This window comes from Malurus melanocephalus, unplaced genomic scaffold (genome assembly GCF_030028575.1).
Source record: "Malurus melanocephalus ecotype Western Australia unplaced genomic scaffold, MMel_1.1 scaffold_214, whole genome shotgun sequence".
NCBI lineage: Eukaryota > Metazoa > Chordata > Aves > Passeriformes > Maluridae > Malurus > Malurus melanocephalus.
The window spans coordinates 532,831-556,720 of record NW_026623446.1 but is presented as its reverse complement, the minus strand read 5'-3'; the positions used below and the strand labels follow the sequence as shown (position 1 = coordinate 556,720).

Genomic DNA, 23,890 nt, shown 5'->3' with positions numbered 1-23,890 from the left:
TTTACAAAAAAAGAGTTAGATGCAAGCTGGTACGTAAACTCAGCTTCCATATTTCTAGAACCACGTGGGTGGACTTTGCAAATTGTATCACTACTTCCACATCTGGGTGGGTTAAAATGTCACTTTAAAAAAAAAAAAAGTAGTGACATATTCTCAGTTGGCATCCAATCATACTGATACATGATATAAGCTGTGAGTCTGTGAAAGGATAGACTGGAATTTAAAAATTCAAATCATGCTGTGGTTCAAAGATGGCAAATACYGATCTGGACGTTTGCTCCACCCACTTGAAGAAAAAGATTTTTTTCCCACTTAAAATTTTCTCCTTYCTTTCAGACAGCTCCAAAATCAGAGTAAATACCAGAGCCAGCAAAATCACTAGTCTGTAATTTCAAGGAAAAAAAAGTTCAGAAACTCCACCTCAGAAAATAGAAGTGTAGTGTCTGTATTCATCCAATCTGCAGCTTGGGAATCGAAGAAGTTACCACAGTTAAGAACAAAAAAAAAACCCATCAGTTCTGCTTGTCAGGACTGGCCCTCAATCAGCTGGAAACCTGGCTATTAAATAWGCCTTTTGTTTTAGATTTAGGAATTTTTAACATCTGATCTAGGAAAGCATCCTTGCTGGCTCAGTGCTCTCCTGGGAGGCGGGGAGTAGGTCATGGTGTGTCTTTTTTTCTTCCCTATAAGTATTTCSAGGCTAAAGGATGTCCTAAAGGAGCAGAGCATCAGTATTCATTAAGGCAAAAGCTCCTGTCTCATGGAGCAGAAGCAAGTCCCAAATACTATTCACTGTGTGTTGGCAACTGCAGACTAAACATTGGCACTTCTGTGTTCATCAGCTTCCCCAGGACCTCCCCTCTCCTAGACCCAGCTCAGAAAAGGTTTTGCTGCTGTGTTTRAAGGCTCAAGGCAAATTTGGAAATTTACAGTGAAAAAGTTGCTAACATTTAAACATCTACRGTACCCACACTGGAACAGACTCCAACAGTTACTATTCCACCAGCCACATACTTTTTCAGACTTTTCCAGCTAACAAAGTGGAATTTTCGTTCAAAAAATTTCCTCTTCAGAAAATTAACTTTATCAACTCATTTAGTCTTATAATAAAAGAACTTCTTGTATTACTCATATATGCTTGTGAATCATTCGTGACAACCATGTTCTTCAGTCACATTCTGTTTAAGCAGTAACAAAAACAACTAAAAGGCAAATTTTTCAACAGCCAAACAAGGCAACCCCTCCCATGTCCCCGTTTTACTTAGGCATCACCTGCTTTCTAATGCAGGCTCTAGGACATCAAAAGAAAGCACACCCCACTATGTACACTTATCTTAAAGCTAGGGGTATATAAAATGAAAACAAAGCATGTCAGGAAAATACTTCCTCCTGCTTGTTTGGCAGGCAAGTCTCCTCCAGTGCAGGAGCAGCAAGATCCATAAGGAAAGGGGCAACATAGGGTGATCTGCACCTTTTACAGGCATGTCTTAGGACAGTCCCTGGCTCAATCAGCATACTCTCTCAGGTCASCTGCTATAATATATATTATGATCATTTGATATGAACATATAAAAAAGATACAGGCCATCTTTTCACAGGCAATTTAAGAGGTACGTCTTCATGAGTTCTGAATGCTGTTGCCTACTAAGTTTCACTTTCCTTAACACTCAGAGCATTGCTCCAATCTCAGACTTCCTGACAAAACTTCAGAGTCGGTGGTTTCTACACCAGTCATGCAGGAGGAAGTGGGCTGGGCTGGCCAAGAGCTCTCTCTAGAAAGCCTGGAGTATGCATCTTCTAAAATCTTTAGTCTTTCCAACAGATAAAACCCAACTGCGTATTTTTTTCTTATTAACAAAATCTGAGCAGCTAGAAGGTTGAGTTTTTTTTTTTTTACTATAAGAACAACTTCTGTAAGAATAAGTCAATAAGCAACATACAAACAGGTCAGGCTGTATTCAAAAGACAATCTACCGTGCACCCACACAGAGACAGAAAAACTGACAGAGCCAATTGAGTTACAGTTAACATTTCCTTTATTTCAGTATAAGAATTCCTGAACTGAATGAAGAGTGATATTTTGGCCCATACTGCTAAACTAGATAAATTCTTTAGTATGCGGTGCCACAAGTGTACACAGTACTATAATAGCAAAAAAAAGACAGCCTGGGACAAGTTTCATTTTTATTATTAGCAGGAGTTAGACGTTTCAGGTAAGGATATTATGCATTTCTGAATTTGCCTGGAAAGTTAATGAAAACTATGAGAACATTTTAAAACAGAATAAAAGTGCCTACAGATACTCATGATACTTTGGTAGGGGATGTGGAATAAAAAACCTACACCATGTAAATGTTCAGTTAACAGATTCTCTGCACTCTGCAGCCTAAGTAACACACAAGAGGAGAATAATTACATAAGAAACTTAGTTTTCTACACAGAATGTGCCACCAAAGAACAAAAGTGAAGCTCAGAACTTTTTTCCACATGAAAATAGAACCATTGTAACAAAAGTGTATGGTATAGTGGGTGATGCAGGTCATATAAAATGTTAGAAGCCTTAGCAGAGGTTTAGCAAGGAACAAGTCCAACTATTTGCAGTGTTCTACATAAATGTACCCCTGACTGCTTAATGGTGCTGCCAAACGGGAAAAAAAATAATCCATAGGCATACAGAAACAAACACAGGAAACAACTGTCTGCTAAGTCACAGGATGTAAGGTGGCACTATAAATTAACTTATCCTCAAGCACTGTTCAGAAGAGAAAATTATATTTGAAGGAAGGAAGCTTGAATGCTAGAAGCACAGTGGTTTTTTTTTAACAACCTGCAAGGTTAACTACGACTATTTTTGTTTTATGTCAGTAGTTCATTCAAAATAATATGAATTCTCTTCTTCCTTCCTGTTCTTAGGATCAAAAAGACATCTRTTTTTACCTTCAGTAAGAGTTTTCAGTTGTACACTCTAGGACAACTAGACTCCAGGGTTGATAAATGGAGCTGATGTATTTTTTAAGCTGCAAGCTGTGTGTGTCTCACGACTGCCTTCTCAAACACCTTACCTTTTAAGAGCTGTACATGTTTTCTCCATTGTGTATACATGMTAATATCCATTAAAAATGCAGTTAAATGAAATCTCTCTCAAATCAGTAATGGGAAAAAATACACTGTTTAATATGCAGCAAATGAGCATTAAGGCTTGCATTATTATAATTTGCATTGTTAGGCCTTGAAAACAAAAGAATTTGCAGCTATTACCTGAAACTGAACTTGTTTTGACACTGGGTGTTACAGAAGGAAGAAAGAATTCCTCTAAGGAAGATGTGAGGAAATGATAATWAAAGCACCTCTTCAAATCTTCCCCAGGCTTCTTTAAGCTGCCATCTGCTGGTCAGCTCAGACTTGAGAGTGTGATGAATGACAGGCTGGCTAACTTAGAGAGTATTACATGTGCTTTATTTTGTCTTCTCTTAGGAAAAGATTACAGTTTCTTTGACAAAGTTCATAAGTAGTACCTATGGTCTGCACGATACTTTGACATTTATCTGCTGTCAATAAATTCATCCAATTTAATAAAGTCAGACAATAAATCACAAAAATTGATTGAAAAACTAAAGCAGATATGTTTCATGCAAACACACCAAGTGTGCCAATAATCCAGCAGTAATGGTAAAGTCCTTTTTATTTATTAAAAAAATACTGATTACACTCTTACTGGCACCTATTATTGGGGGGTGGAGGGCCAAAGTAAAAAAAGAAATTAAAATATACCACTTGTATATCTTCTCACAAATATCATGTGCTTTTGGATGGTTACACTAAGTCTTACATAGCCAGTAAAAAACTACTTCAAGCGTCTGCAGACTCCAAAGTGTTCAGCATCTTTTTCACATTTGGCCCTACCAGTTGCTCATTAAGAATTATATTTTAACAAAATCATATTTCACGTAAGTACTGGAAGAAATTACTACTGGTGTCAAGTGCCTAAAAGTAAAATTATTTTACTTCAAAATTAAATGCTGGTATGAAATTATTTATTCTTATACAAACACTTTACTGCTTCCGTCCACCCATCCTAAAACAACTTCTAAATCCAATTTTTTGAAGAGAGTGAACCTTTAATCTCTAGTATGTCATGTCTATAAATCTGTTTGTACAAGTCCACATCYCCACTCTTATCTCTCCCCCAAAGTAATTTATCTACTGAAAATTTAGCCTTGCCTGATTTTACAGTATTTCAAATACACCCCATTTAAAAAATATCCCCCAATACCAACAAAAAACGTTAAAAATATTTTTGAAAATGTCAAATAAGATGCATCTTTCAAACAAGAAAGAACTGAGCACACCATTCCTAGAACCTGGTCRTAAAGGACAGACATTTGAGGGGTGTGCAGCTAACAATGGTTCTGGACAAGTAACAGTCACATCCAGGTTCCATTCTGGAACAAGCTGTCCACAAAGAGTATGGGAGAAAAAGAACGGAGAGGAGGTAAAAAAAGACCGGAATCCTCATATATACACCTTGTGGAGATGTATGTGCTTGTGGAATACAGAAAGTTTTTCCTATACTTGTTAAGAAAGCACCTAAACCAAYACTTAGAAGTATTATAGTGAACACAGAAATGTGAAAGTTAATCGTTAAATCTATTTMATGTTGAGAAGAGTTATATCCTATTCAATTAGCTGTGCAAGGCTTTCATCATTACCTGACTGTGTTTATTTTTTAAATCTTTCCCTTAATACTGGGAAAGTTTCTCTCCAGATGAATGTCTCAGGACACACATATATTTAGCTGTTTAGAAAAGTGCTAAATAAAAATACAAAAGGGAAAAAACAAGTTTTTAGAGCCACCCACACAATCCAAAATTTCCTTGTATTGTAGAACAGGTCAATATTAATTTCAAAAATCATGCCGGACATTTTTATTTGAACCCAAATATATCTAAYAGAGGAAACAAACTGGGCCCAATCCTTAGTTGGTCCAAGTTCAGGTCAGTGTAGCTTTAACCAATCCAAGGACCTAGTCCACTAATCTTTCCCCTGCACCCACTTTCTCAAAATCTGTTATTTAACAATGTGTGTTTTCTGTTACGCTGTCTGGGACTTTCTTTTGTTAACTTAACCCTTTGAAAACAATTAACTCACTTTCTAGTTTGTGTATCTGYGTTCTGTGAGCAGTGTATGATGTTAATTTTTCTCACATCTTTTACTGTTTAGCAGTAGCTGAGTAAATTAGTGCTAATTTTGARAATTTCCATCTCAGTCATATGTACGATATAACCATATCCTTCCTTACATGTAAACCATTAAGTTTAAATTAAACCATTAAGCAAAATCCTACAAAAATGAGCCTTTTCTTAAGAAAGACTTCTGAATAATCCATTTTATAATCACAATCTCTAGAAAGAGAAGAGTCTTTCTCCTGAATGCACAATATTTAGAGATGTGTATTTTGAGCCAAAAAAGACAGTTTTTTCCTTAAACTAGTCTGGCTTAATAGATGGTCCCAAATAGAAACAGCCATTACACAGCAAGAGCCATCAGCAAAGTCAATCCAGCAGAAGCTCATAAGAAAAAAAAATGAGAGCCTCTCAATCAAGAAAATGAAGTATTATTTTATCTGGCTGCTGCTATGGACATTATTTTCTGTGGGACTTTCTTTGCTTGTTTTATTGGGGTACAGGAAGGAGTATTTATTGGGTTTTTTTCAGTTAAAATGTTTTTCCAGTTACAGTTAAGATACACAGCCATTAACATGCAATCTTTTTTCCCTACCCAAAGGTAAACTGTTTACTGAACATTGCCTAGATATTTTAACTGCATTCATTACAGCACCTCATGCATTTGTTAGGGGAGATGAAAATCTCTAGGAGCTGGAAGCCCTACTCCCTTGTTAGCAGGCAAGTATTTTCTCTACAGCTTTTGTAATACAAACCGGGTGAAGCTGTTTGTCTATGGATATTTTACTAAATCCTACCAWCTACAGATCCAAACCCACCTGCAAAACAGCATGCATACTTCACCCTCATGCTGACACTCTTTGGCTGATTGGTTTTAACGGTGTAGATGACTTGGGGAATGGTTTAATGGATGGTATCACTGCACTTCCGGTACATACATTTCATTTATTGTATGTCAACTGAAAAGAATTACAGTTCCAAACACGCAGAGCTAGAACTATAATTAGTAAGTATCAAAAAGATACATCCTTCACTGCCTGTTTAACTCTACTGGACATGGAGCTATTTGCATCACAGAGAAATAACACTAAAACAGCCTGAAAACTAATTTGAGTTAAAAGGGGCTCTGCTCAGAGGAGTTTCCAGTTCTAGATCAAACAGAAGATTAGGAAATTTGTTTTGATATAAAAGCTATGGCAACATGACAATATTGAGTTACATAATGTAACTAATGTAGTACACTTACATAAAAGTCTGTAGAAGAAAATACAGAACACACTGGCATTTTACTTTGCCTCTAATAGGTTACAATTCTAAAACGTTGTTGGTAAATACATTAAAAACCACAATAATATCTCGATGTCCCCCATATCAGACGTTCGTGTTACAATAAATGAATTTGTAATGCACACATTAACAGGTTTCACAGAGGCCAAAACTGTAACTTGTCTAGAGCACCAACGTTAGAGAATTTGCCTTTGATTTTTGCTTTTTTTTTTTTTTTTAAAACAAGATTCATTTCTGTAATTAAATGGCTGTGTGCAAACACCACTTTTTTTTTACCTCATTCTCAGTTAAGGAAGCTGAAGGAGATGAACTCTTGCTAAAAGCAAGAGTTGAAGATTCTGCTGCTGAAGCCCGATTTCGCTTCTTCAGAGGTTTACATGCATCAGACAGATTTTTCGTTGCTGTAAAATAATTTTGGTTTACAAAGTGAAGTTTGGAACTTTAAAATGTTATCTCCCTGAAGCCATTTAAAATATTCCTTCAGACAGAGGAAGGAATTATTTAGGTAGATCTTCTGGTCACCTACACACGACTGAGCTAACATGAAGTAAGTTTCTGAGGCCATGTGTTTTGGCTTGGTTTTAAAAATAAAGAAGTTTCCATTAACCATGTATGTACTAAGAGATGTTTTCCCCATTTTTCATAATCTAATTTCTATTACTATCAAAGTATCTTGTGACTTAAGACCCCTTTAAAGCAGAGGTAACAGTTATATCAGAAGACCTACATGATCTCATCACAATCTGAGTACCACTAACACTTTATTAAGAGAAAATTTCTACACAGGAGCCAAGTACCACACATTAGCTATGGCACATACACCGTGCAGAACTTGCTGAAGCTCGCTTGTCTTTGGCATATCATTGTAACACSTGTTACATGCTCTGACAGAAGTTACCTTAAACTCGAGCATCCTTAACAAGTCTGACTTTGGCATTTCAATCCCAGGTTCTATAAAGTTCCCTGTCATACTCCACACTGCCTCCCATCAAGCATCATTTAGCAGGACTAAAAACCCCAGGGTACCTGACGACACTGACAGTAACTGCACTTGTTTAACTGGGCCAGTGCACCAGGCAGACKGGAGCAGYAGGGTTTGCTCCCTGCTCGCCAAGATCTCSGGGCACCAGCTTTAATCTGGTGCCATCAAACGGTGAACTTGTGAACTGCTGCTCTCAATCAGCAACGCACAATCTCAGTCCAGGATCGAGCTGCAGAAGGGCAGTGAAGGAACAGGGCTCCCCCCCAGCTGTGGCACAGTGCCTGCAACAGCTCATTGAGTCAGCAGAATTTAGCCAGCTGCCTCAGGCAGTTTAAAATTATTTAACTGAAAAAGTGACATTAAAACTTATTCTGACCACATTACCTGACTGGTTCTTTAGTGAAGAGGAGGGTTCTGTGACCTTAGAAGAGTTTGTTTTTGCTGTTTTGTCATTGCTTGTCTCCCTCTGTCACAAAAAAAAATATGAAAAAATAAAAAACCTCCTAATTTATGARTGGTTGGATACAACTGGCAATTAATTCTGGATTTATGTTATTAAAAAGAAAATGTCTTTACAAATATCTGAATGGTACTGTAGTTAAGCTAGCCCCATTGAAATGAATTTTAAAACTCATTTACAGCACAGGGTACAAACCCATAAACAAATGAGAAAAATTAAAGAACAGTATTTCAGCATCCCACTTATCCATCCCAAATTCACCATAGCAAAAGGGGGAGTGCTAAATAAACACAAAACTTGTAAATTATCCTTACTATGCTTTGTACAAACTGGTCACATTAAAACCTTTAATTATTAAAGGTAAACTGCAGAATAAGTATATAAATTTGAGAGTAAGCCCTGTGCAGAACTAGAAATCTCAGAGAGGCTTGCTTTCAACTCCACAACTTATAGCAGTGCCATTTTTAAAATTACTATGGTTAAGATTGTTTCAGCATTTCCAAAATAAAACCACTATTTTCAAGGGAGAATAAACACCACCTAAATTTGCACCAGATTGAGAATTCATGATTAAAAGTTTAGGCCAAAAACCAGAAAAGTTTTTGTGATCTCTTAGTCAAAATTAAGACATTGTTCCTCACACATGCCACTATTTTTTCCTTTTCTTATGTTATAGATTCATTCAAATTACTGAAAGTGTAGCTGAGAGTGCTTACCCCTGACACATGCTCACCTGATCAATAAGCACCACTGTACTGAACAGAAGGTTTTACACACATTTTTGGTGCTCTACATGCTTTTTCAGTCTCCATCTGACAATTAGTTTTACCAAAGATATGCAGGTGAACACCTCAGAGGTCAGATAACTGATTTCCTTTGTAAAAATGAACACAAATGGCTACCGTACTACACATGTGCCACACTGTGGTTTCACTGAGCTCTAAGCAGACTAATCTGCCCTACCACCAATTCCACCAGAGGCTCCCAGCATCAGTTTTCTAAGATTACTGTTACACTTCTAGGTAAAAATTGAAGAAAAGAGGTTGTCAAGAGGATGGTGCCAGACTCTTTTCAGTGGTGCCCAGTMACAAGGAGTAAGGCTRTAAGCTAAAACACAAAGTTCCACCTCAACATGTGGAAGACTTGTTTACTTTGAGATGACAGAGCATTGGAACAGCTGCCCACAGAGGTCATGGAGTCTCCATCTCTGGAGACATTCCAAACCCACCTGGACACATTCCTGTGTAACCTGCTCTAGATGACTTTGTCTTGGCAGGGGGATTGGACTGGATGATTTCCAGAGGCCCCTTCCAATCCTAAGGATTCTGTGATTCTGTGAAAATGTACAGTATAGTTCACTCTCAAATTTAAAGCACACTTTACAGAACCCCCATTTTGTTAATGTGCATTATATATACATCATCAAAGCAACAATGAGCAAACTAGTTTTTCAAAACTTCTGTATCGGTACTTAGTTACGCTACGGGAAAACATTCTGATTTAGTAAATAAGAATTAAGGACAAAGGGAGAGTATAACCCACAATTCTTGTGCGAGAAGGCAAATGTCATGAAATTAAAGCTCCTCCTATCCAAAATGATTTTAACTAAAGCCTGCAGTTAAACTGGAAATAGCAGAAGGAAGATGTATGGTTAGTGTTTCCTTTTTTGGATCATTATATAGTTATGTCCACTGTCRTTCACTGAATGTTCTACTAAGTGGCCGCACATACAGCTGGAAGTGCCTTGGGCTTGTGAAGGCAGGAAAAAGACTACAAGATAATTCCTAAAACAAACTGCAAACCATAGCTGACCTTTCTGTGTAGCACAAGCCCTGCTATATGCATTTGGAGTTTCCAAACTACCTAATACTCACACACATCAGACCCCTTGTAACCAGTTCTGATAAACTGAGCAGATAGAGAACAACCCTTATAAAACGCACATTACTAAATCAGCCTCATTAGTGCTATGTATCTTACTGAACTCATTCACCTCCTTTGGTTATTTATTTTTCTGCTGATATGTTCACACACGTGTCACAGCACCAAAGATATCAGAACCTCCCATGCATGAACTACTGCAACCACCTTTAATCCTACTTGTGAGAATGTAGGCTAACTGTAGTGCACAAAAGCTGGTGGGACAACACTGTTTGTACCTGTAGAAAAAGTACCTGTAGAACAGTCAAAAGAAGGACTTTGTAACAGGAATTAATTATAATAAGTCAAGTTAATTATTCCATGGATCTAGTGTATAATAGTTCATTCAAATCAATTAGACAAGTTTTAAAAGGTTTCAAAAACTGCTCCTAAAATATATGAATATTCAATGACTAACTCATTATGGCAAAAAGTGCAAAAACAGTTCTGGCCCATCTTTCTGCAAAGGTAACAACATAAACAATTATCACTGTCCCTTGCTAATCATCTCATTAAGCCTGTCTGCAGGAAATTCTATTTATTTTTTAATATCMAACTCCTAAGACAACAAATTGCCTTAATATCTACAATATCAACAGAAGCAGAAAAATCACCGACCTACCAAACAAATTGACACTTACAGATAAGACTGCCATAACTCATTTAAAAAATATATCTATTACCTTTCCTTCTGTTAGGTTGATTCATTTGATTGCTGTACTACTGAAGTTCTGAGATTAGGCCTATAGTATTCACACTACAGTACGATACTGCAATAACACATTTGAAAAAGTGTGTGAGCTAAGCTTTCCTCACAAGTTAACCCATGAAAATCACTGCTCTACATGCATGACTAAATAAACCTATGCCTAAGTCTCCATAAGATTTGTGCTGTGTCYACACACACAGTGACCTATGTAAGGAAAATTCTTACTCTCACAAGCAAGCTAACCAGAAAAGGWGCCTGTGATTTGTGTGATAAATGTACTTTTACTGCATAAATATAAATTTGCTGCCGTTTACTAATCTAAGAAATGGGTCAGCATGCCACACCAGAATGTCCTGTAGCCTTCCAGTTCATGAAAAGCAGTTTTTCTGTTTCATTTTACTTGATTTCCTCTCTCCTTTTGTCTACAGTAACTATTGACCAAAGACATTTTTTCTACAATTTGGTAAGACTAACTACAAATCAGGAGGAAAAAAGAACTACAAAGCAAAACAACATAGAGAGGTCATGCCTCCCTCTGCACATTCCTTTGAGAAACAGTTTAAGTAGCAACTCAATCCTCAAAACAAAGGGAAAACATCCCACTGTGGTAAACTCATATGTATCTCTGAATATGGACATTTTGGTATGATATATGGACACCTCTTTTTAAATCCTGAAAATGGAAATGCTGACAAACTTAACTACAGCAATGCGACTGGTGCTGCTATAAATCAACCCCAACAAACCAACAACATAATTACCTTCCGATTATTCTGTTTATCCATCCTGAGTCTTTTCCTAGGTGCTTCCTGAACTTCAAAATCTTCTGTAGGCTCCTTTGTCCTCTTTTTTTGGTTTCTTTTATTTCCATGTAAATTACCTTGGGATGGGGGATGGGGGAAACTTACATGAAAAATAATCTAAAACCCACTTTGAAATTATTTTGAACTGATCTAGTTATTTAAGGTACTTTCCTTTCAGTCATTATTTTTAAAACATGGTTTAACTTTAACAGTAGGATGATCCCTTAATGCTTAGGACCTGGTTTCTGGTGAAGATTTAACTAGAACACATCCAAATTAACTGCTTCATCGTTATTTTACAATGATGAATCTACAGGTACAAGCACTAGTTAATGATCTGAATGTTACTGCCCAACATTTATTTCATATGGTCAGACTGMATGTGATTTATGTATACAGCTTTTGACTCTCCTGCCACATTGTAACAGCGCCTTATCACTAAAATTAATTTCTAAGTCTCCTCTTTAAGCCTACTTTACATTCTCCAAGCAGTACAGATGAAGACACTGGTGACATCTATTAAGGGGCCTCTGAAAAAGACAAGATATCACCAAYTGTAGAGATTAATTCTCTTTTTGGTATGGCAATGCCAAACTCTAGCAAGCTTACTTATATTTTACAGGAGACCATACGATCCCTTCCTTTTATAAACCAGAATCCTGTGAACAGGACCACGTTGGCCATTTTAGACCATAAACTTATTCATCTATTCAGATGATTGTTCACTRTCAAGTTCAAGCAGCTGCTAAATACAAAAGGTCAGTGAGTAATCTGCATACCCCTGCCAAAGGTTCCACTACTGTTTCCACCTCAACAAGATAGATGAGGGTTTGGGAARTGCTCTGTTYCATCAAGATGAAATGAMAACATAATTACACTGTCCAGTACTCTCTAGTTTATGAAGCTATGGAGTATTATAAGTATGAAAATTTCAAGCTCCAGGGGCACAAATATGTCAAATGAAAATTGTCCTACAGCTACAAGCATTCTATTTCGGTGGGAACAAGTTTCTGTAAATATTAAAAATATAGCAACTTGAAAATAAGCATAATTTTCAAAATAATGTTCCTCTCTAAACAATCTAGGACATATTCTGTGATCATACTGAATCCACAAAGCAGACTGAAATGGCTCCAGGAGAACCTGCTACTTACAAAAAGCCAGCAGAAGAAATCCCACAATATTCTTCCAAGTTTAAGATAAGAAGATTTGAGATGGGGAACAATTGAACTGACATATTTTCATCTGTAGGTAACTATAAATGTACACAATAGATGTACTAGAAACACCTGGTACAGGTACAATTTCAATTACATTTCTTGCAATATGACACTGAGGAAGGTGAACAAAATTCAGCACTACAGCATTAAGATATTTAATTTGGGATCCATTGAAGTTCTAATGTCAAGGAAGACAACATCTGAGATAAAATAAAGAGATTATGATACGTGGGTGATTACATAAAAAAATACACTCAATAGCTACTTATAATGATGAGCTATTTGCACACAACACAAATTTCAATTACTTCTGGATCTTGATCTCCTTTTAGGTGAGTCTTGAAACACTTTACGTTTGGCCTCTCCAATATTCTTCAATGATGAACCTTGAGAGATACAGAATGTGGTTTTTTTTTAAACTGATATCCAAATATTTAACACTTAAAATTTAAAGTTAAAAACTTTTCAATTTTCCACAAAATGATGTTATTTCACACACACACAGATAGTTAACAAAACTCACTGCCATTTTTATACAAGTTTTTCCAAGTCTCACAAACTTTCAAACACTCCCTCTCATTCTTGTCATTGCCCAAAGCAGCACCTGTTGGCTTCTAATACTTCCATAGTAAGTCTTCTTACAGTGCTGTAAAGCTATTTAAATTTGAAAAAAGACAGCTAGGTAAATTTTATCAAGTTCACACAAATGGAAAACTATCTTCCTCCTCCTTTCTCAAACAAGTGACTTCAAACCCCCTCAAATATTTTGCAAAACAATTGAGACTGTTCATCAAAACCAAACACCAAAAACAGCAACAAAAAAATAAAAGGAGAAAAAAATTAAGTATTTGCAATCTTGTACAAAGTCCTAAAAAGTTTGAGTAGCACAATAAAATGCCAAATGGATGAAAGTTTCAGAATAAAGTTTGGAATAGTTCTTCTTGAGTGGATGATGTGAAGTAAAACACTTTAGGTATATATGAAGAAAAGGTGTAGAACTGATTAAATTTTTTAAACCATCTCTAACTGTTCTATAAAAACATCTCAAATTTTACTAGTAGTAACACTTCATCTTCCCTTCCCACCATCCACTTGTAACAAGCAGTGGATGCAATGGCAGCTGCTTATGGGCAGAAGAAGAATGAGAAATCAGCAATGTCTAAACAGCAGAAGGTTTACATATAACAACTTTTCAGAACAATGAGCAAGAAATGTAGACTTCATGGGTTGCGTTTATTGTAACCATTGGCATTCCTTTGCTATTGGCACAAACACCAAGAATTAAAACTGGAAAACAGTGAAAGCTGTTTTCCCTACAGGGTCTCAAATATGTGCTTAGTTTAACGCCACTATGTATATCAAATTTAGTTAGAGTACACTAGCACAGTTTTACGTTTACCAGAGTCTTCTTCAGATTTGGGAGAGGTCACTATGGCAAACTTTGTGTTATAGCGAGCTTTCTGTTTTTCACTAAGCATGTTCCACTGCGATTCGAGCAGTTCTTCAATCTCCTCACTTGAAGCATCTGGATGTTCAGCAACCACCTATACACGCAGAAATAGGGTTGAATTAAAAAAAAGGTGACCATTGGTAAGAATGGTGTACATACTTCCATCACTTTGGAAAACTGGATACAAACAAGTTACCTAATATTTCTGCTGTAGACAGAACTAGAATAAAACTTTCTGTATCCAGTTTTGCCTCTGAATAACCACTCCTCTCTCTGTGCCTTAAAAAAAATCCACTAGTTTATTCAGAAGTATTAAGACTAATTTTGGAAGTATCTATTTGCCTTTTAACAGTCAAAAAATTGATTAAGTATAAATCTTGTCTTGTGGTCATTTAAAAAAAAAGTGTCTTTTTTCTCAAGCAAGTTTAAATCTATACTACAAACGACCGGTAAGCAATATGGGAATATATGCTTGCCTAGAAAGAAATCCATCAATTCATAGCAAAACTCATCAATCACAGGACTCAAAACACCTATCTCAGCAGACAGATTTACACAAGTTAGCATCTGATGCAACATTTTCCTGTATTGATTCATCATTTTTGTATTACTCATATGAGCACTAAGAACTCACAAGCTGTGCACTTTTTTTAATGTTATAAGGAAGACACATAGTATCAATCAACATGGAGTTAAACAGAGTTTCTAGAAGTTTATTCAACAGGAGAAAAATACTGTATTAAAAAGAAAGAAAAAAATCCTCCCCAACTCCTGCAATATACCCGTACTTCTACTTARGAAAAATCACATTTATCATAGAAGTCAAAAAACGCTACAATTGTAAAGAAATTAAATACTACCTTTWAAAATAATCCTCCTCATCTTATTACCCAGCACTCTCCAAAATCCTGAGTACTGCAACTCACTCCCCAAAAACACAAAGCAAAACAAAAACTAGATTARGAAAGCCAATTTTTCAGAGTAACACCATTCAACAGAACAGAAATAAAATTCTTCTGGTAAGGTGAAATGATTAAACCTAATTTCTTAGAATCTGGGGTCTTAAATCTACATTTCCAATTATACAGTAGGATGCAAGTATGACTGATGCTTTTCCAGGTATAAAAATAGTAGTAGTACCTTCTTCCCATTGGAATTTGTCAATGTGTAGTATGGAAAGCCATGCTTTAATTTGTTTCCTAGTAGAGTACTAAGAATTCTTTTGCTACTAATTGGCATAATCCATCTGTATAAGGCTTGAGGAATACAACTACCCTTGGAAGCCTCTACTCCAAGTTTGATTAAAATCCAACAATTGAATTCACATTGTTGAAAAAGAGGAACATAAACCCACAAGACACTCCCTCCCACAAATCTCACTTCTTCAGGAAATKAAATAACCACCAGTTTTGACTGTTGCCACAAATGTACAGGTCATCATTGTGCTCAGTGAGGGCACAGAGCTATTCAGTACTCCAAAAAATAACAAGATTTACTCAGACAAATGAAACACATATTACCTCCAGTCTCAACAAAATAAAAATAAAAATTTCAACTGACTAGGAGTAATGTGAAATGACAAGGAAAAGACACTCATAATTCTTAATGGTGAAGAAATCCTTGCAAATAAGGTTTCCAAGGAAAATGCTCAGTAGTCTTCTCCAAGGTCTCCCTGCTAAAGAAATTATTCCTCAGTTTTCCCCACAACGGACTCAAGGCCCAAATCAATCAATGTAAACAGTGTAGCTGTCTGYCTCTCACTTGAATGATACCTTTATCTCCAGTCAGACACTTCCTTCTGACGATTACTAGGCTTATATTTTTCACAGGRAAAGAACATTAGAATGCCAATAGTACAAAATACATCTTTACTCCTCTGGTAACAGTGCAAAATACTTAATGCGTCACTACAACCACAAAAGTGCTCCGAGCTTTCAGCACCTCCCTCAGGGATGGGAAGTGTGCCTCTTAAATTATTAAAAACATTCTCCAGCAGTTAAATAATAACAAAATCAAACYGACGTATGAATCCTACTGCCACACAAAGCCTGACTCCAAGCAAGAGACAGCAGAAATGGCTCTACTTTTAACAGAACTTATGATTATTAAGAGAAGCCTTCAGCCTGTCCTTTCACTTCCACCCCTTCCCAAAACGGGCCAGAGAGCCTCTTCTAGGTTTGTATTTTTCCTCTTTTCTAAGTTTCTACATGCAGATAATAAGACAGCCATACACTAAACGCTCCAATGCCACCGACACAAGTAGCTCAAAACCAGGTTTGTTTTTCAGCCAACATAATTACTTTTTCTAAAGCATCAGAACATCTACAACACATCAAAACAGAAGTGTTTCTGTACCTGCTAGAAGGGATCACACGTTCAGGCAGATTTGCGTTTTCATGTCATATTAAAAGGTATTCTAGGCAGAAATGGTAGGATGTCCTCTCTCTACATATATGTAATATATTTTAATTTACTTCATTCTCCTTAAACTTTATGCAACATTAACCACTATCATCAGTGTAAATTTCAAGTTTAGGAAAGCTTTTCAATTTCTTGAAATGGCACTGAAGACAAAGCATTTCCTCAATTTCATATATTCTGCTAGTCTTCATATTTTCTGTCTATTATTTGAGAATTACAGTATAACCACAGTAGGGAACAAAGCCTGACAACTGGCATGGAAAATAGAAATATCATAGAMTCAATACATCTCTTCTTTGCAAGGTATGTTTGGCTAACAGTCCAAAAAGCCAGCCATCATAATCTCATTTCTTCCAGAGCAGCAATTTTATGTCTCTCATTATTGCACAATACTTCTTGCTATATATACTGAAGGCCAAGGAAATTCCCTCTTGCGCTCTCTTACAGAAGAATCGTAAATAGAACTCATGCGCCTCCAACATGAGACAGATGATTTACCCATACAGCTTTTCATAATTAATAYGTCAAAATCTGTACTTAATGGTCTGGCTACAAAACCATTTCCTTTCCAGAGCCAGCAAACTGCAATGCCAATGCTTTTCTCATTTTAATAAAAGCCACTAAAAGGTTTATCTAACACTGTGCTCATTTTCGTCCTCAATATAAGCTTACATTTCAATGATCTAGTAAGATTCCAAGTTGAACTCCAAATAATTGACTTTTATACAACAGAATCTGCTTTTCAATATTTCTTTGTAAAGTTTACATCTGTCTTGGMGATCTCTTTTTATCCCATCCCATCTCTGGGGTATTTTTGGTTTGGTTTTTCTTTTGTTTTGTTTTGTKCCCGGGATGGTCACTGCTTCCCTTACCCCCGTCCCTGGGATATCACCATGGTTGACAGCCAGACCGAGATTTCTTGCGGGAATTAGGGGAGGGCGGGAGGCCGCTGTTTCTCTCTCTTCCTGAGGAGGATTTTGGTTCTGGGAGGCACCCGCTACTGTGGCTCTCCTGACAGATACAGTTGCCACTTGGTTTTTCCCCTTTTTTYCCCCTCCCTTTTCCCTTCAGCACTGTGACTGGAGCTYACTGGCTTGCTTTCYCTGCTTCTTGGGAGCCCAGMGCCAGTGCCTGCTGTGCCCAGACCCCAGAATACCCCGTTCCRCACCAGGGGCCGCCCCATCTGTACAACCCAGACCCAGGAAGCAGTGATCACTGGTGAACTGCCCAGGGAGCAATCCCCTGCCCGGCCCCGCCGTTCTCTGCCCCTGCTTCAGGGCTTTTTGCTGCACTATAACCCAATACCTCGATACCCTGCGGCTTTGGGCATGCCCCCCTGCCAAGTGTCTGCTACTTTTTGTTTGTCACTCCCAGGGCGAGACAGCCCCTTCTCCAAAGCTCCCGTGCTGCTGCCCCAAAACCCCCTGCTGCAGCCTGTGTCCCCATCTGGGAGGGCACCAGGACAGGATGCCTCCTGTGAGGCTGTAAAGGAATCTCCTCTTCCATATTTTTCCCGCCGGCGGTCTTTGCCATCACCGCGTGAGGGAGAGACGCGGCTGARCCCGCGCCACAGCGCCCCCTGCCGGCTGTGACCGCAACTGCACCACAGGGGCGAGCGGCCCCGACCAGAGGAGGCTGCACCGCGTTTCTGCTGGGCTTGTTTGTTGTTGTTGCCGTTGATGTTTGTTTGCCTTGTTATAYATCCTGGTAAGGAACTGCTACTCCTTTTCCCATATCTTTGCCTGAAAGCCCCCTCGATTTCAAAGTTACAATAATTCGGAGGGAAGGAGGGGTCATATTCTCTATTCCAAGGGAGGTTCCTGCCTTCCTGGGCAGACACCTGTCTTTCAAACCAATATTTCAAACCAAAACATCTATTAGTGTTTTTGTAATAGAAATATGCTACAACAAAGTCAACCATTCAGTAGCTAAAGAGTATTGACAAAGTCACCGCTAACTTCGGATCTTTCTGTGAGCAATATGTAATAACACAAGAAAACACTAGCTAGATAAGAAATCACACAAGCTTCAGATCATGGAGTAGTACTGCAAATGRAGCAGAAGGTTGTAAGGAAGAAARATGATGGTAATGATTTTAAAGTAATGAGCTACACCAGCAGTACTGCTTTTACACTTTTAACAGCCTTCCTAAAAAATGCTGACATTAAGGTATTTATTTATTCTACCTTGTACTGGAGTATAAGTGCTTCAAGAGGACCTAGTTTTGTCCCAGCAAATTGAACACACTGACAGTGATTTTCACAAACTCTGGGAAGTAGCTTCTTTTGAAGCTCACCAAACGGTTCCTGTTAAGTAAGAAGTTTTGCAGTGTTCAAATGTAATGTAAGGGAACATACAGAAGTAATCAGCCTCTTTACATTAGAAAGAATGTAAAAGCTATCTACAAGCAGATTGCCATAAACAGCATAATCGGTATTACACCTGCCTGAGCATGTATGTATGCATGTCTGTGATATTTTCCATATATTAAATACAAATTATGGCTAATATAAAGGACTACTAGACARTGTGGGAAGACACTAAACCAACTTGTGCTTGAAGTACAAAGGCAGTATCACCACCTTGTTCATATTGCTCACCTACATTCCCTTCTTTCCCTATTTCTGCCTAGARTAAGATTTGATGGAAGCATACCTTATCAAATCCAGAATATTATGGATTGTGCAGTAATAATTACTTTTTCTTTTCAAAAGTAGCTTTTTCAAGTACAGAAGTAAGAAGAGGAAATCAACAACAGYGAGACTAACCTCATCTCTGTGCTTCTGACAAAAGACCAAAAACTGAGATACTGCATCGCCCTTTCTGCTTCGTGGAGTAGATGCTGGAGTTTTCTTTCTATTGAGAGGGGASCCTATCCCTCTTTTGGATTCTGCCTGTTCAGATGACTTTTGAGGAGTAGTATTCTTATCCTCCAACTGACTGCTYTCTTGCATATCATCAGCAGCAGACAGTTTTGATGTCCTTCTCCTCCTCTTGCTAGGAATGCCAGACTCCTTCATGGATTTCAGATTTGGAGTGGTTTCTTCATTTGAGTAGGATGACTCATCCATCTCCTCCAAGGGTTCCACAGCAATGCCAACCTCCTTTGCCACTCGAGGATTAAGATGAGGTCTGTCCCTGACATAGATGAAGGTGTACTTGGCCTTGCGTTCCTCCACTGTCATGCTCACTGCTTCACTGGCTTGCTTCACACCCATCTCCCACTGTGGCCGCAGCTTCCCTGACACGGGCTTTAGCATCTGCAAGAGGAGACAACAGTGTGAGGAATCTGCACACTTTTGATTTCAAAATGTTGACATCAACCCAAAACAATTCCAAGAGACTAAGTGTCACGCAGATCTGTAAGTTAAAATTCAAATGGTGCTGTATTTGATAGTACTGACAGCATGCACAAATCCATGACAAAGCAGAACCGTACTAATTTTGACTGAGTTACAAAACAGTGGAAAATCACCCCATACTTTGCATCTGTAAATGACAYGTAACACTGCAAACTCCTGTAAAACAAGCTGCCTTTAAGCTTTCTATAATAACTATTTCTATCTGTTATATCTGTACATACCTGTAATGCTAAAATAAAAAGCTGCAATCTTGTCTRATTTGATAACCTCTTACCTTTACTTTCTCTGATTTAGTGAGGGCTTGTCTTGCACTCTCTTGGCATAAGTGTTCATACTGGTCTTTTTCTTTRAAGGGCACCAGACTCTTCTCAAATATCCAGGCTCGCTCTGGGGCATCTCCAAAAAACTGAACATGATATTGGCGAAAACTTTTTTTCTGTCCTGAAAATAAAAACCACGTGAATTCAAGATACAACTCAGGTAGTTCTCTGCACTTTTAAACTAGAAGTCTGTAAGCTGCTACAGTTGCCATAACAAAAGCACAATGAAACTGGATAACCTTTCAAAAACCCACTTATCCAGACTGAAAGTCTCTGAGATACAATGTATGAAGTTTGACCCAAAAGCTCAACGGTTTAATTCCCAGCAAGAACATGGCTGGCTAAATTAATTCTTTCCTTAGAGGTTCTAATCACCTGTCAGTTTTCCACATATATTAACTTGCATGTAGGTCTGGGTGTTTCTGAAAATGCATTGAGCATTCATTTCTCAACACAGAAAGCTCCACAGCTTTGAGAGCTTGTGTGCACAGCTTCCTCTCTGAGCCTCCTAAACTTTATCTTTTAATAGTCTTAAACAAGACATTCACATCATCTCATTTGAACCCTTGCAATCACAACTCCATGTTAATCAAGATTTTTCAGGAATCAAAGAAATCAATAATGGATTTGGCTGGCAGAAGGGAGGGTGGAAGGATAAGAGAACAATTTTGAAACTGAAATAAGAAACACATATTCTTAAAAAAAGTATTTCCCTTTTTTCCCTAGAAAAACAAGAGGAATATTGTCTCACTGTAGTACGTACAGGCACATACAACCTTCCCCTTCCAAAGGTCTCAGCTATTCTACAGAGAAGGGGAAASACACCACATTCAAAATTCATCAAAGAGTTCGTAGTTAACTATTTCTAAAAGGCAGAGGTAAGATCCTCTAACACCACGCTCATTAGAACTTCCAGATTTGCTAAGTGTTCAAATTAGGGTCTCATTTAAAAATAAAGAAGGTTTTAACTGTGATGACCTGCACTTCTGTGTTTGYAAATTCAATCCTACTAGATCAATTATGCTCTCTACAGCATCTGTGGTTCCTCCAGTGCCACCACATCAGCATGTCCAACACGTAGACTAGACACGCTGTAGRAATAAATAAACAGCCACAATTCTCTGTTACAGGTGTCTTCAAATTAGGTCTAGATTCTTCTAGGTTATTCATACACTGCATGTCTTCTGGCTTAATCAGCAAATACATCTAATAGATTGCTTCTTGCACTATTATTGGGATTTCCAGACTTAGCAAAAACTTTATTTTCATGGTGATATAGCCAAGATTTATTCTAATAGGGGCTTGATCTTGTCGTAAGATGTGGCATCTGGAAGGGTAATATTAAATCAACCTAATTAATGGTATGGGTAGAGATTTTAATATAAATCTGTGAAGTTTTAAAACAATTACAAACATACACATATATAYAWAAACATATGTGAGATCAACAGGAACAACAATGACTCATCTGAGATTGTGTATGAGAATCTAGAGGAAAGGCAAAGGGAAAGTCTTGGGATTGTAAACATCACACATCCAATCAGTAGTCTAATGCATGTTTCAGTGTTGCATAGTCAGAAACAATTCTCTTGCACAGTAATTACTTGGTCCTCATCAAGAAAATGTTGTTTAAGTAGAGACTACAGAGCTCCGATGACCTAATCTGTCCATGATGAAATAAGGGGTAATGTTTGTATTTTGCCACAAACTGCAGAGATGCCACAGACTACATTTACAACCACCTGTAAAGATCTGCCAACAGCCCATTGCCAAGCAGACAGACACTGTGTTCCTTTTGCAATGTAATGCTGTACAGTTCTAGCTGCCTAATAAAGGAGACTGAAAGTGCCTAACACTAGAGTCACTGAATCGAGTGGTGAATCTTAGGTATCCTCTGAGAGCTGAAATTGTACCAATGCTCTGGGATAAAATAATGGCATTCATTAATGGTTGTTACACAGGGAAACATAATTTTTGGCCCACAGAACCCTGAAACAACTATTTGCTGACAGTTTGGGWGAGAGTTCTGGGAACCCACCACTTCCCTGGTGCTTCTCTGTATCTGAGCATCTGTGGTTGACCACAGCARGAGACAGGATATTCAATGACATGGAGCTTTAGTCCTTCCCACAGGTTGAAAGTTATTAATTTTTATCAAGCCTCATCAGCTGAAATGTATCAAGTATAAACATCCAGAAATTCAGATTGCTTGTAAACACTTGATCTTAAGCCTAGAAATGCAAAATACASAGATATAGCTCAGTATTTCTACAACTCCTTGATGAAAGAACTTCTCTGTTTTTGATAGTGYCTCAATAATAAAAAGCAGGTGGAAGGTAAGACTGGAAATACCTACTRATGGAAATACACACATGAGAGTGCATTTACAAGTTAGGATTGCTGCTAGACCCAGACTAAATTCCTCAAGAAAAAGGCATGCCCAAACCAACTCCACAGCAAAAAAGAGAAACAGCCATCATCCACATTACTTGAAATAGAAGGAAGTTAACATYACAAAGTATGTGGGCTCTTCTTTCTGTTTGTGCTCCACACGTTGCATTCAGACATTTGGTATTGGGTTTTGCTGTTMCTACAGTTTCTGATAAAGAGCTACCAGAGATTCTTGATAATGAAACATAACTTTACTCCTTTCAAAGAACAGAGTAATTGTTAGGAACAAATAAACAGCTCTCCTAATCTCAAAATCCAGCTCTTTTTATCATAATAGAGCTACTAATCCAAAGGTCAAAAATGACAGGGACTGCCTCATCCAAACTCTGAAAGACTGCTAAAAGGAAAATTTGTCTGAGGAGTGTATAACTATKCTAGCAATTGTATTATAAATGCTCAAAAGGGTTCTCAAGAAGCCATTTWGTTTACTACCAATGTTGAATCTAGCTGTAATTCTAGATATATTCATTCAATTTGTTCTTAAAAACCTCTTATTAATGGATCAGACCATTTCTCTGGGGAATCCAGCCCAATGTTTCAGTACCTTCAGCAGTTCCAAGTCTTTCTTAATGTGTAGTCTAAATATTTATTGCTACTAASCCTCGAAAATTTCAGGTATCAGAACAGAGAACAGAAGTGCAAATGAAATTAACAAATTGTAGAATTCATACCTAAAAATTTCATTAACACTTGGTAGTTCCTGCATTTAAAATCAACCAATACTGTCTGTAGATAACAGTATTGACTCTATGAATCTGAGASGATTTAGCTACCTGAATTACAGATTGCTTTTAGTAAACCATAATCATCAGGAATATTTGATTCCCATCAGCTTTAAAARAATTTTTAGCCTGTAGCGATTCTCCAAGCATCCCCACAAAAACAATGGAAAACACCATCAAGTTTGTTTTTTTTTAACAAGACTCTACAGTTTTACAGATCACAATTTTAGTATCTTTCAGAAAACACTGACTTAAAAGACACACTGCTGTATGCTCAAGAATAACATTTACATGATTTGAACATTCCTGTTGACAAGTTGCTGATTTAGTTGCTGATCAACTGAACAGATGAAGAACAGATTTTTTCCAAACCACTCATTACACATCCCTGAAGAAATCTGAATGTTTGTAGCATCACTGACATACCTTTTAGTTTAGTGTAGGAATGAAGAACAGGATCAGCAGACACCATACATGGCCACCATGGGAAACCAGACACTTTTGACCACACTAGATCTCCTATATTATACTTCAAAAGATGGACTTTTTCCTCTTTGATGGAACTTARGGTTGGATCTCGCTTAGCAGGAGCCTGAGCCT

At 37.6% G+C, this 23,890-nt stretch overlaps 1 protein-coding gene across 7 annotated transcripts in view; it reads right to left on the bottom strand.

Annotated features, from left to right (window-relative positions):
- Positions 1-23,890, bottom strand: part of NSD2 (nuclear receptor binding SET domain protein 2) — a 99,927-nt gene that overhangs the window by 21,075 nt on the left and 54,962 nt on the right. For 3 of the 7 annotated variants that reach the window (XM_057374032.1, XM_057374031.1, XM_057374033.1), the window contains 9 exons: positions 23,717-23,882; positions 20,072-20,238; positions 19,204-19,695; positions 13,964-14,108; positions 12,873-12,950; positions 11,303-11,421; positions 9,141-9,245; positions 7,837-7,918; positions 6,747-6,871 (listed from right to left, as the gene is read on the bottom strand). In XM_057374032.1, the coding sequence (XP_057230015.1) occupies positions 6,747-6,871; positions 7,837-7,918; positions 9,141-9,245; positions 11,303-11,421; positions 12,873-12,950; positions 13,964-14,108; positions 19,204-19,695; positions 20,072-20,238; positions 23,717-23,882 (1,479 nt within the window). The remainder of the gene's footprint in view (positions 1-6,746; positions 6,872-7,836; positions 7,919-9,140; positions 9,246-11,302; positions 11,422-12,872; positions 12,951-13,963; positions 14,109-19,203; positions 19,696-20,071; positions 20,239-23,716; positions 23,883-23,890) is intronic. The other 4 variants (XM_057374035.1, XM_057374034.1, XM_057374037.1 and 1 more) reach the window with 4 other exon arrangements.